The sequence below is a fragment of the Geotrypetes seraphini genome, chromosome 1 (assembly GCF_902459505.1).
Source record: "Geotrypetes seraphini chromosome 1, aGeoSer1.1, whole genome shotgun sequence".
In the NCBI taxonomy this organism is placed as follows: Eukaryota; Metazoa; Chordata; class Amphibia; order Gymnophiona; family Dermophiidae; genus Geotrypetes; species Geotrypetes seraphini.
In genome coordinates, this window is record NC_047084.1 from 316,873,051 (window position 1) to 316,887,876 (window position 14,826).

Below are 14,826 nucleotides of genomic sequence, written 5' to 3' on the forward strand. Positions count from 1 at the left end.
CAATTGCTCTGCTAACATTTTCTCAAACTGATAGTACATACAGTTTCCCACCAAAATGGAAGATTTAAATGGTCACATTACTTCCAATTCCTTGTAATCATTTGCAGAGCAACTCCAGTCATGATAAGGAGTCTATCTTTTTGATCTTTAAGCAGACTCTTGGGCATAAGTGAAGTACCAAACAAAATTGTTCCATAAGATAATGGAATAGGAGCCTCAAGAATAAAAGTTATTTTGCTCCATATAGATTTCCAGAAAGTGAATATTAAAGGGCAATGAAACAAAAGATGATCTAATGTTCCCATTCCTATTTGGCAATGCCAGCATTTATTAGAACGTGTATTATCCAATTTTTGTAATCTCACCAGGGTCCAGAATATTCTATATAATAAAAAATACAAAGTTTGTTTCATAGAAGCTGATGCCATACACTGCACTCTACGGTTCCAAAGTCTGGACCATTGGGTTGTAGTAATATTGTATTGTATTTCTAGACTCCAAATATCACGTAGGCTTATTTTTGGTTTATTAGGTAAGAAATCACATATTAATTTATACCATGTAGAGGCCTGATGCCCCTGAAAGTCCACTTGAAAACATAAAAATGGCAAGCTATGTACCTATTAGTGTACACCATTCAGTAATTCCTTTTTGGATAGCTTGTTTTAATTACAACCATTTGAAGCATTGTGTTTTTGGTAAGTCAAATGATTGCTGTAACTGGAAAAAAGATACTAGTTTATCTTGAGGACATACATCTTCACAGTTCTAATTCCAACCTTTAACCACTCTTTCCACAAAATTTTTGATTTTCCCACCATAATTTTAGAGTTCAGCCATAAGGGCTGACATTTTGTTTTCTTGATAGGAGTTGGCAATAGAGCATCCAAGAATCTTAGTCTTCCAAGTAGAGTGAAAAATCTTGTTACCTTTATAGATTCTTGGAAGTCTAATACTCATTAAATGCTATTGCCATTACTCAGAAGAATCTTTATTAAGGCCATTAATTTAGACGAACTGGGGCCATAAGTTGGCGCAGCAATGAATCCTTACTTTCACAAGGTACAGTACCCAGATGCTTCCAGTTCCTCAGTGATATTCTATGCTAGTCCTGGTTTTCTATCATTATAACTATACAGTTTTCAGTACCAGTTCAAGAATGAAAATCCATAGAGAGAACAGTTGAAAAACAGAACTTACACACCCCATCATCTATAACCTGAGAACCTTATTGCAAACAGTGATGAAATCATACCGGGAACAATTCTAAAACAGAGTGCCTAGAATTACGTATCCAGAAGGCATGCTGTAGAAGCCTATTTTATGGAGGAAAGAAGGTGACCACATATATTAATGTAGCTGGGTACATTTAGGTGCCAATCACAGAAATGTGAGTGGCTAAGTGCAACAGGATCAAGTGTAATTATGTTATTCTGTACAATAACTTCTAAATTTTATATATGGCGCCAATATGTAGCATAACATGTGAAGGGTCATTTTCGAAAAGAACGTCTAGGAATGACTTGGAAGTTTTCCACAAAATGGCCAAAGTTGCAAGCACAGAAATGTCCATTTTCAAAAGCTGAACCACTAGACGTCCAAAATATTTTATTTTGAAAATCACCTAGTTGGACATCTTGGCTGAAAGGATGTCCAACCCTTAGGATGGCTAATTTTATATCCTATTTTTGACCACAGAAACAACCAAGTTGAAAACATCCAAATCCAGACCATTTGGACATGGGAGTTGCCATCATTGAGATTAACTGGCCACACAGACATGCCAATAGAGCAGTGGGACACATTAGAGGGCACTGCTGTGAACTTCACATTAAGGGTGCCATAACTCCTTATAACTCCCCCAAAACCTACTAGACCCACCTGTCTACCACCCCAACAGCTCTTATGGCTACAGGTGGCACTTATATGACAGTATAGTAGGGTTTTGGTGGGTTTTAGTGGGCTCACATGTTCCACCATAAATGTAGTGGTTAGAGGAGGTTGTGGGTTCAAATCCTGGCTGCTCCTTGTGATTCTGGGCAAGTTACTTAATCCTTCACCCACCGGGACAGATAGGGAAATTGCTTGAGTATCTGAGCTGTTTTGGGAGGACAGGCTAAAAAATCAAATAAATAAATAGAGAGTCTTATGGATCTGGGTCCTCCTCTCTATGGTTCACTAGCCCACCCACCAGGTTACTTAAGACACCTGTGTGATGTTCTACTAGGCTTTTCCATACCAAGTGCTGCAGTTCTAGAGATAGGTATGCACTTTTTCATTCAGATTTTTTGGGGTGGGAGGGGATTAGTGAGCAGTGTGGGAGCATGGGGGGGTCATAACCTAACATATCCAGTGGTCATTTGGTCAGCTTGGGTACCTTGTGGCAATTAGATGCTTCTAAAACAAGTCTAGCTCCGAACGTCTAAGTTCCATCCAGGACATTTTGATAAAGGTTCGATTATCACCACAAGACATCCAAGCTAAAACTGTCCAAAACATGCCTCCCAACTTGTCCCCTGGAACTCTGGACGCATAGTGGATGAACAGTCTCGTTAGTTGGTGGCACCTTTATGGCAGTAGAGTAGGGTTTGAGTGGCCTCACACTTTCCACCATAAGTATAGTAGGTTGAGTGGTTTATAGGTCTGGCTCCTCCTCTTTATGGTTCACTAGCCTATCCACCAAGTTACTTAAGACACTTGTGTGATGCTTTACTAGGATTTCCCATACCAAATGCTGCTGTTCTACAGACAGGTATGTAGTGTTTCACTGAGATCTTTGTGGGGTGGGAGGGGGTTAGTGACTACTGGATGAGTGTATGGGGAATCATAATTGAATCTCTTCAGTGATCATCTGGTAGGTTTGGGTACCTTTTTGGCACTTTGATGCTTCTAAAACAGGTCTAGCCCAAAATGTCTAAGTTCCATCTAGGAAATGATGGGAAAGGTTTGGTTACCACTGCAAGACATCCAAGTCTAACCCACCCCAAACCCGCCCAATAACATTGGCACTAATCGCCTCTAGTGTCAGCATTAGGTTTTGAGCATTCCCCCTTAGGTGTTTAACCTGGCAATTAGTGGGCGTTAATAGTTAACAAGCTGTGCTGTTCATGCACATTAAAAGAAGAGTTAAACCCCTAACACAACTTAGTACATAGCTCCTGCCTCCATACTGACGTCTAAGTTTTACAAATTCTACAAAATGAAACATAGAAACATAGAGTATGAGGGCAGAAAAGGGCCGTCGGCCCAACAAGTCTGCCCACTCGAATAACTCACCCCCCTAAGCACTTCCTTGAAATGAACCCACATGTTTATCCCATTTATTCTTAAAAACGAGCACGTTGTTGGCCTCTACTACCTGAAGTGGAAGATCATTCCAATGATCAACCACCCTTTCAGTGAAGAAATACTTCCTAATGTCACCATGAAATCTCCCACCCCTGATTTTTAGCGGAGGCAGTTGTTTTAAGCTATTTGGTTTAAGCCATCAGTTCTGACTTTTGGAGGATAATTCTTTACCAGACCATCCACTGTAGGCACTGGTTATGGAGTGAAATTCAAACCTATTCTAGAATACCATCACAAATGGCCAAAAACACATGTATAGTAAGGAGTGATCACATACAGCATCCCTATAGCTGTTGTAGATGCTTGCACCTAGATATTACCATGTAGAGTTCTACAATTTACACATGTACCTCCGCAATCCACTCACCCTTTCCCAAACTCCACCCATACACACACATACTAGCAAATCAGCAAATTATGATAAGTGCTTTTATGCCAGTATTGTGTAAGAAGCCACAACCAACTAGAATTCCACCATTTATTGCACTTTTCTGTCATCTAAAGCTAAGCAGTTCATTATAGAATCATCCCCCCCTTCAGACATGGATTTCTCGTAAATTACTATCACATACCTGAGGCTCTCCCCCTGTCAGAATTTTCAGATGGCTAGTTACCCGCTTCGATTTCTTACTGATGGAATGAATATTCAGTTTGGAAAGTTTGTCTTTGAGAGATTCATCTTCATCATTCCTCCTGTATTTCAGTACTGGAGAATACCACAAAGCAAATTAAGAACATATAATAAGCCATGGATCAACACCCATTGAACCCAGCATCTTGTCTATGACAACAGCCAGTTCGTATAAAAATACCTCACAGATCTCAAAAAGTAGATCAGGTTCTCAATAAACAGTGCCTTTCTCAACTCTACCTGGTGAACAATTTTTTATAGAGTTCATAGGCAGGAGAACACCATTTTGTTTGGGGGTGGGGCCCAAAGGCTCCACCCTAGCCAGCAGAATCCTGTGGCACAGCTTTATTTACAGATGCCTTCAATCTACCTTAATTAATAGACAGGTTTGTTAGCTTTTCCTTCAAAATTTTCATTTCTAATCCCCATCCATTGTTTTGTTTTTTTTCTTAAATGTCTTCCTGTCCTATTATAAAAATGTATTTCTTCCCCCTTTCCCTCAGATCATGTATATTGTTTTTTTTAAATTTGTGTTAATGTGTTTGTGAGTTGTTTTTTTTATTTGTTAATTCTCTTTTTTTATTCCTTGTACATTGCTTAGGATTTGGATAGGCGATTTATCAAATTTTAATAAAAACTTGAAAACTCTCACCAGCTCCTGACTCCCCCTACCTCCTCCCAGCGCTGTACTTTTAAATCTTTGGGCAGCTGCTGAACAGTGTCAACGAGCAGGCCTGCCCCTGGAAGTAGAACGAAGGGTTCTGGGGCAGGCCTGCTCGTTGACACTGCATGGCAGCTGCCCAAAGATTTAAAAGTACAGCACCAGGATGGGGATGGGTGGGCATGAACCAACCAGCGACCAACAATCTTTGGGGAGGCCATGGTCCCTGTAGCCTCCCCCGTCCTGACGCCCATGGTAGAATTCTCCAGGAGCTTGTCCAAACTCCAAACTTCTGAATCCTGAAATGTGAGCTGTCTGGAGTATGTTCTATGGGGCTGATATTCAGCCTGTAGTGTTGAATGACTTACAAGCTGCGGGCTGACTTATCCTCAGATATTCAATGCTAGGGTAGGTGCAGCTCCCATCATTGACTATCCAGGTATGTGTGCTGTCCTGGAAATTAACTTGGCACTGGCTGATATTTGGCACCCAAAAAATTGGTGCCAATCAGGACGGCCCTTAGTACAATTCTATAAAAGTTGCATGCATCTTATAGAATCACACTTAGTGCCAGTGCATGTAATAACTTTTAGGCGCACCCATTTAGGCTAAAGAAAACCAGGCCTAAATTCTTACACCTATGTTGTGCTAGATTGGGCATACTGTGCAGAACCCCAGTCATGGTACATGGGCTTGTCGTGCCACTGGGGCTTGCATGCATCTGGGAAGCTGAAAGCTATGCCGTTGGCAGTTTCACTAAAAGCAGGGTCTCCCAGGTGGACAGGTTTCAGCGGAGATGTCAGACTAACGATGCACCACCCATCCTGGCAGCGGCAGATTGGCAGTGTTGGAGGTGGAGGATTGTGTTTGATGCGACAATGGTGAGAATATCAAATTTATACTGCATAGAAGAAAGGCCCGACAATCTACTTCTGTATTCTGCCACAAAAACTTGATGATGTGCATCAAGTTGCTAGGACTCGAACATGAGTTGATGGCACCTAACATGTTGTGCTGGATTGGGCATAACATGCAGAACTTTTAGAAATGCGCACGATCTGCCCATGTCCCTCCCTTGGCCATGCCCCCTCTTCAGATTCAGGCACTAGAAGTTCCATGTGTAACTTCTAATTAATGTCAAACTAGCATCAATTTGTAGGTGTTAATTGTCAACTATCAGGGTGGATTAGGCATGTTAAACAATTAAGTTGTGCACGCATATCAGCTACGCACGCCGATTTGCACGCGCAACGTGTACAGAATTTGGGGGTCGGTGCATAAAGTCCTAATTTTAAGCGCTGACTCCACTGGCCGGTGGACTGAATATCGCCACTCACCAGCTGACGTCTGTTCGAACTCTGACCCCAGCCCACCCCTAACCTTGTTGGTTAGGGGTAGGCCGGCTACTCGAAGCAGTGACATTCAGTTCACTACCCAGTTAAGTGCCTCTGAATATCAGCCGCTGGCTCGCTCGGTGGGGTTTATCTGGGCAGAAGTATATTTTTACAGCCTGTCTCAGCGCTCTCTGGACTGTGCTGGGGCAGTGCGATGGTGGGATTGACAGTATCCAGAGAGCAGTGGTTGCTCTTCAAGTAACCACCAGAGTAAAGTTAGAACAGAAAAAATGCTGTCCTAATTTTATTCCTTCACATTATAGTTTATTTATATCCCATTGAATTCTTATAGCCTGCAATGGATTTTTTTTTTTTAACACCAGCGGCTGTGAGCTCAAATATCAGGATATTCAGCAGCGGTATCCAAATTGTAGCTACTTCTGAATATTCGGAAAGAGCCGTAAGCTGGCAGCACTGTCTAGATAGCATTAATGTTCAGCCACTGTGTGGATATTTATTTATTAATTTTAAAAACTTCTATTCCGCCTATCAACTAGGCCACAGGTGTCAAAGTCGGTCCTCGAGGGCCAGAATCCAGTCGGGTTTTCAGGATTTCCCCAATGAATCTGCATGAGATCTATTTGCATGCACTGCTTTCAATGCATATTCATTGGGGAAATCCAGAAAACCCGACTGGATTCCGGCCCTCGAGGAGGGACTTTGACACCCCTGATTAGGCGGATTACAACATAAACATACATAACAAGAAACACCGACCAAAAATACAAATTCAAATAAAAAGCATTCTAAAATACAAACTAAGCAAAAGAATGAATCCAACAGGTAAAAGGATCCTAGGAAATAAGTACATCAGAGCAGTAATTCCTTATTCATAGAAGGCTTTTACAAATAGGTGAGTTTTCAGTAGGTTTTTTTTTGAATGATTCAAAGTTAGAACATAGTCTTAATGGTCCATTCAGCGCATTCCACAATTTTGGGCCAGCTTTTCCAAATAGCATTCAGGACAGCTTTTTTTTTTTGCATAAGACAAAACAACCAAGACTTGCAGCACATGCTCTGAATAAAGTAAACCCCTATGACTTTTCCTTACCCAGGTCCTTTCCTCTTTTCAATTCATTGATGCTAGCGTTAATATCTTTAACAGTTGCATAGGCATCTTGCAGTGCCTTGTAGTCTGGATGGCCTGTCGGAGTTGAATTCAGCATCTCACACAACAACAGCGGATACTTTGTGATGCGTTGAATTGGTTTGATCATTAGGGATCTCATGTCCAGTAGGTTTGATTTTCCTCTAGATTACAAACAAGAGTAAAAGTGCTCAGATAAGAGCAGGGTATGACCTAGCAATTCTTTCCTGATCTTTTTCTCTGGGAAGGTTCACTCTGGCTAGAGATTTCCTCCCTTCTTTTATATTTTCCTCCCCACCAACATACTCAGTTGGATCACAGCAGTAACCATCCTGGGAAGAGCATTATGTAGACTGCCTCTCTATGGATCCTTACAACCACAGGCCCTGATGCTCAAAGCTTACCGTGGAAATAAGACTGCTCAGCCTCCAATGCTCAAAAGGTTTCTTGGGGGCTTCTATCAATCCCAGTAACAGCCACTGAAAGCTAGATGCACTAAAGTCAGTGATCGTCGCTAAACCAATTTTGACTGCTTTAGCAATGATCGCATTTGCCGACCCAATGCACAAAACGACTCACCGCGTGTTTTCCCCCTCAACTGTCCCGTTTTCCAATCCGGCCATGGAAATTAGCTATTTAATATTAAAACGCCATGCAAACTAGCCAAGCGATTGATGCACTAACATTGCTTGGCGATGCACAATATAAAAGTGATGGTTTTTTGCGATCTAAAAAAAGCAACTGGTTAAGATCAGTCACTTACCTGTCACCGATATTTCAGCCCTATTTCTTAAATGGGCACAGGTGCTGTGTGTGTGTTACATACGCACAATATCTGTCTTATTTAAAGAAAAAAGCCCAACCCCTCGCCGATGCTGGCCCTCCCCAATGTCCCTCTGATGAATGGTACCAGGGCCCAACCTCCCCCCCACGTGAGAAAAAACTGACAGGAGGGATGCTCACTCCCTCATGCCAAGGAGGCCCCCCAAAGCCACCCAACAATCATCTCCCCCCCCAAAAAAAAGGCAGGAGGGATGCCCATTCTCTCCTGCCACTGGATGCTCCCCAACCCCCTCCCCCCCTCGTACCTTTGTAAGATGTTGGGAGCAGGAGGAGAGATGCTCCCTCCTGCTCTGAGGCTCGCTAGTCCAAAATGGCAGGCCTTCCATGGTGCATCATGTGATACATGAGGAGGGGATTATGATGATCCTCCGATCAAATCATTTGCATGCAAACTTTTTTGTGCATCAATATCTCTTTTTGGAATCGGAGCAGAGCGGACCCACACTGCATCTAGCTCTGAGAACTCTATGCAAATGCATTTCAAGGAGCTCATTAATATTAAAATGAGCACTCCTTGCACAGCAGTAATGCACAGCAGGGAATGCCCACCTCTTACCATGCAAACTTTTCTGGTAGGTCTGCAGTTGTGCATGTTTTGTGTGAGTGTATGTCTTGCACCTATGGTCAGAACGCAGCTGTTAGGTGCATAACACACATATAAATCACGCACAACAGCTGCGCCCATATCATTTGTGAAACAACCCCCCCCAAAAAATAAAAAATAAAAAAATAAACTTACTCGAGAGTTACGGTGATCAGGAACTGTACTGGCACTGAGAACAAGAATCGTACTTACTGTTCAGCTCTTGTGCTCAGACAGTGGCACAGTTCCTCCCCCTTTCACTGGGATACTCAACACAAATAGCGTGCATATAATTTGCATGCTATTTATGTTGAGTGTAGCCCATGAAATCAAAATTGCTCTCAACCCAGTTTAGAGCTTTGTGCATCCTACCTTCAGACCTGATCATCTAGGTATCAATCCCATGCAATGACCATAGCTCCCCTCTAGGGGCTCTGCATACTAACATCCCTAGTCATGGCTGACCCGGAAAAAGGAATGCTGACCTAAGAATTGAACCAGATGACCTATGTGACCTTCCCAATGGAAGTTTGCAGCACTCATCATAAAAGCCTCTGGGTTTAATAGAATTATTTTCTACTTAAAAGCTTTTCAAATGTGACACCTTTATGTTCTTGCAGGACAGTTTTTTTTAACACATAATAGAAAGGTTTTACATTTATACTTAAGAAAGATAGCTCTATAAATATGCACTTTTCAAAGATTTGTAAAAATCAATTGTCCTGTAATGTACTTTTGCATTATCTTTTCTTTGGTATTGCTTCCCAGTTCTGAAAATAGACTAACAGGTCTGTAGTGGCATGTCCCCATTTGAATGTAGCAGGACTATATCTGATCTCTTCCAGTGCCCTCAGGACTTGCTCTCATCTTTAAGAACAAAACTGGGCAGAGTTGTACTCTTTCAGGTAAGTACTAAAAGTAAACCCTCCTCTAATTTGATTTGTAATGCTTTACCCTAATTTGTTTTGTAATGCTTTACCCTTCTTTAAAAGAAGTAATTTAAGATTCTTCTCATTTTCAATTCCTCTTTATAAATTCCACTCTGCCCCTTTTCTTATTTATCCTACTTTCTTTTAGAATTTTTCATTTTCTGGGTATTTTTTTCACCTTCTTTAGGGCCTTTGCTCTTATAACCATCCTCAGTGCATTCCTTTCTTGTTCCTGGTGATTCTGCCTGTGGTTTTTCTTTTAGGCTAATCTCTTCACTCATATTTATGTTGCCTTCCTTGACATCCATCTAAGTCTTACACTGAGTTCTATTATCTTTTCAATGTTCCCTTATATTGTTGATCATAGTTCTTCATACCCTTCAGCTCTTGGGTTCCCAAGAGTCTTCTCAACACACACTCATCTTGAAGGCAAAGATCCTAATCTTAATATTGTTCAGATTGTACAATTGTACAGATTGGAGTGTCATATCAAACTATACAGTATGATGATCTCTAGAACCTAAATGGCATTGTTGCTCACCTAAAACTAGGGCTACCAGATGTCTAGGAAAACCCAGACATTTCCTTTTTTAGAGGACCGTCCAGGTGCTCTTATGGATTTTCAAAGTCTGGTAGTTTGTCTGGGTTTTCCGAGCTTTGAGCCGCGTCTGGAGGACTACTGCGCATGCGCAGATGTGACATGGCCTCGAGCTTGGGAAAGGAGATAAGGGAGGGCTGGAGATGGAATGGGGCAGGGCCACATGTGGAACACATAGACAAATATGATTTAATGGGATGGAGTAAGCATGGGTTCAGCCGAGGGAGATCTTGCTTCACCAATTTGCTGGACTTCTTTGAAGGTATGAATAAACATGTGGATAAAGGTGAGCCGGTTGGTATAGTGTATCTAGATTCTCAGAAAGCTTTTGACAAAGTTCCTCATAAGAGGCTCCAGGTTCAAAATGGCAGCCGTGATCTCTAGTAGTAGTTTTGCTAGAGGTCGTGGCCACCATTTTGAATCCAGAGCCAGCACAGGCAGCAGACACCTGTTGGGAGTGCACGGTCTGGCTACTGCCAGGGATCCCTCCCTGCATCCCACCGGGGATCCCTGCCTGCCCCCCACTGAAGCCACTGTCAGCAGGGATGCCTCCTGCCTCCATCTGCATGCCTGCTGCACCACCCCCACCCCCACCCCCAAAATCAACCCAGAGCTGACACGCTCCATCCCTCCCAGTAGCAACTCCACGCAGGGGACGGGCCATGGTGCGTGCAGCGGCCAGCCCACAAGCCTCCCCCCCCCCCAATGTCAATTCTGATGTCGTAGAAAAAGTTCCGGGGCAGTCAATCACTGCCTGGCTGGTCCGGGACTTTCTCTCTGATGTCAGAATTGATGCGCCTGCCTCACAAGCTTTCCCCCCAACATCAATTCTGACATCAGAGAGAAAGTCCTGGAACCTTCTCTCACACATCAGAATTGATGTTGGGGGGAAGACTTGTGGGCCAGCTGCTTCATGCACCATGGCCAGTCCCCTGCACGGAGTTGCTGCTAGGGGGGATGGAGCATGTCGGCTCTGGGGGCGGGGGGTGGTGCAGCAGGCATGCAGATGGGGGCAGGGAAGCCTCCCCGGTGGCGATGCCTTCAGCAGAGGGGGGGGGGGGGGCAGGCAGGAATCCCTGGCAGCGCCTGCGGCTTCTGTGGACGGATTGGCTTCAAAGGAGGGGGAGGGAATAGAAAGGGAGAATTGATGGGCATGAGTGTGTGAGTGAGAGATGGTGCACATGGGGAAAGGAAGAAAGGAAAATTGGGCATAGAGAGAGAAGAGTGAGGTAGAGATGCATGGGGAATAGAAGGATGAGAGGGAGAAATGTTGGATATGGTGGTGGAGAGGGCAGGCTGAAGGGGATGCAAGGGGGAGGAATGTTGGACATAGTAGTGGAGGGAGAAATGTGCATTGTGCTGGAGAGGGGTAAAAGAAAGAGAAATGGGCATGGGGCTGGTGGGAAGTGGTGAAAAATGCTGCACATGATCTGGGGGATGAGAGAGAGAGAAATGTTTCCAATAGGAGTGGAGGAGAGAGGAAGAAAAGTTGGACTTATGGAGGGACAAAGAAAGAGAGAGAGAGATGTTGGTTGGGGAAGGGATGGGGTCTGGAGGAGAGGAAATATGCAGGAGGCACGGGGGGGGGGGGGGGAGGGGGAATGGCCTTGTCCCTGTACCCACGGCAACCAATCTTTTTCTTGCTCCATTCCTATAGGTTACTTGCTGCTACCCGCGGCTAGCTGTGGGTAACAGTCACCATGTCATTCTCTACTACAATATTTACTTTCTTTTTAATACACTACCTTGGTTTATCACAAATGGTTTTTTATTTATTTTTTCTAGTGTGGTTTTACTTTATTGCTCTTTGCAGATCATTATCTTATTAAATCAGAGGTAAACAAAGTAACAAAGTATGTAAACTAGGATCTTGCCAGATACTTATGACCTGGAGCAGCCACTGTTGGAAACAGGAAACATAGCAATGATTATGTTCTTATTATGATGATTTTTTGTACTTCATTAACGTAACTTAGAGCTCCTTTTACAAAGCCATGGTTGTGGCAGCTGCTATGGTAACTGCTCCAAAGCCCATAAGGATTTAATAGGCATTGGAGCGTTTGCCGTGCGGCAGCTACTACTGTGGCTTTGTAAAAGCTTGGGGGGGGGGGGTTTAGACATTAAGTAAATCTTTTTCTTATTGTGTATGGATTCAACACATTTAAAAAATATAGCTAGATAAATTATTAAGAAAATGTAAATGTGTTGAAGCAGTAATATAAATATGGGGCAGTTGGTCATTAGGGAGAGAAAGAGAGAGGCTACATGGGCTGGCAGTGTGGGAAGGGAGGGAAAGAGAGAGACTGCATGGGCTGGCAGTGTGGGAAGGGAGGGAAAGAGAGAGGCTGCATGGCTAGCGGTGTGGGAAGGGAGGGAAAGAGAGAGGCTGCGTGGGCTGGCGGTGTGGGAAGGGAGGGAAAGAGAGAGGCTGCATGGGCTGGCGGTGTGGGAAGGGAGGGAAAGAGAGAGGCTGCATGGGCTGGCGGTGTGGGAAGGGAGGGAAAGAGAGAGGCTGCATGGGCTGGCGGTGTGGGAAGGGAGGGAAAGAGAGAGGCCTGCCCAAAATTGAATGCCTGGGTACGGCACTATTGTAAGCTGCATTATTTTGATCCCAGGGAGCCCTTAAAGAGGCTAGCAGGGTAAAATAGAAGTTCAGTCTGGAGTTTCTGGGTTCCTTGTCCCCCTGTTTCTGGCAAAGACTCCTACCTGAATATACTCCATTAACCCAATGAAGGTACATTACATATTCACAGTTCAAGCTTTGTACCTATCACTCATAGGCCTACCTGATCCTGCCTCCCCCCCACCCCCCATATAAATGCCTCACTCTTCACAGGGCTCTCGATCCTGCCTCAAGGAATGCCTGGTGGTATAGGGGAATGGGGAGGAGTGCTCTCTGGACACTCCTATCCCTGCCAGCACCGGATTCTATGGGACAACCAAAGTGGTTTACATATTTCATGCTACTGACCCCGAGGGATCTCCCCAGGTCTGCCTTAATGGTGGCTTATGGACGTTACCTCCAGGAACTTATCCAAGCCTTTATTAAACTCAACTATGCTGCCAATATACTCTAAAGAAGGATTCATACAGTCTGTTAGTTCTGTTGTCTTTTGAGGAAGAAAAATGAATAAAAATTCCTAGTATCACATCAGACAGATAATAACTAGCAATAACTCATCTCTCAATTAACCCACAGAGGACAGTCACCATACCTTAATGTCTTATCTATCTTTCATTATTGCTGAAATGCTTCCCATTGACAGCATTGACTATTCATTTATAACAAGGCATGCCTGCTTGCTATAATGCAGCAACTCTACTATGCTCAAAATAATTACCTTGCCTGCTTTGTGACCTTCTTTTCTCCTCTGTTTGGATGGTCTTATTTCTGGGTTTAATGTGTTCTTCAAACATATTTCTTTTATCTAGTGCACTCTACCATTTTAGCACTCATTTTTTGCCCTGGATCTATATGCATGCTATTTGGTTACAAGTCTACAATTGCGGCTAATTACTTGCTGATCGCACTTATAGTCAATCTATTATAAGTATCATGCAATCTCTTTATATACTTTACTGATATTCATGGATTATCGGAAAGTAGTGCAGTAATCCTTCATTTGTTTCATAGAATAACTGCTTAAATCGCTATCAATCCTTTATCCAATGTTTTCTATAATTTAAATCACAGGTGTCAAAGTCGGTCCTCAAGGGCTGCAATCCAGTCAGGTTTTCAGAATTTCCCCAATGAATATGCATGAGATCTATTAGCATACAATGAAAGCAGTGCATGCAAATAGATCTCATGCATATTCATTGGGGAAATCCTGAAAACCTGACTAGATTGCGGCCCTTGAGGAGGGACTTTGACACCCCTGATTTAAATAATTTATATTTTTCTAGCTTTCTAAAAGCATTTAGCTAATTATCTTAGTTAGCTGAAGCTCTGCCGGCTGGGGACTTCTGCCGACATGTTTCATCTCACAGGCTGTATCCAAAACTCCTCCAAAACCTACTGGACCAGGGCTGGGCAACTCCGGTCCTCGAGGGCCGGAATACAGTCGGTTTTCTGGATTTCCCCAATGAATATGCATGAGATCTATTTGCATGCACTGCTTTCAATGCATATTCATTGGGGAAATCTTGAAAACCTGACTGGATTCCGGCCCTGTTGCCCACCTCTGTACTAGACCCACCTGTCTACTACCCCAATAGCCCTCATAGCTGCAGACGGCACCTATATTGGATTTATTACATTTGATATATCGCTAGTACGTGAGTATTAAGCGGTTTACAATACTACTACAATAGAAGTAGAGGTTACAAAAAACCAAAAAACAAAAACCCCATTAGGGATAGGAATTACATGTTTATAAACAATCAGAGGGTAGAAGAAAGATGAATGGGTCGATATATGGCAGTAGAGTAGGGTTTTGATGGGTTTTAGCTCACTCTTTCCACCATAAATGTAGTAGTTAGAGGAGAGTGTGGCCTAGTGGTTAAAGCTACAGCCTTGGCACCCTGAGGTTGTAGGTTCACACTGCTCCTTGTGATCCTGGGCAAATCGCTTAATCCTCCATCCACTGGGATAGGGAAAAATGCTTGAGTACCTGATTTATAACCTGTTCTGAGTTCCTTTGGGAGGACAGGCTAAAAAAAATCTAATAAATAAATAGAGTGGTGTATGGGCCTGGGTCCTCCTCCCTATGGTTCACTAGCCCACCCGCCAGGTTACTTAAGACACCTGTG

At 43.3% G+C, this 14,826-nt stretch overlaps 1 protein-coding gene across 1 annotated transcript in view; it reads right to left on the bottom strand.

Annotated features, from left to right (window-relative positions):
• Window positions 1-14,826, bottom strand: part of ARHGEF38 (Rho guanine nucleotide exchange factor 38) — a 138,191-nt gene that overhangs the window by 28,430 nt on the left and 94,935 nt on the right. Inside the window, exons 6-7 of the mRNA XM_033935741.1 lie at window positions 7,086-7,285; window positions 3,921-4,054 (exon numbers count right to left, since the gene is read on the bottom strand). Of these exons, the coding sequence (XP_033791632.1) occupies window positions 3,921-4,054; window positions 7,086-7,285 (334 nt within the window). The remainder of the gene's footprint in view (window positions 1-3,920; window positions 4,055-7,085; window positions 7,286-14,826) is intronic.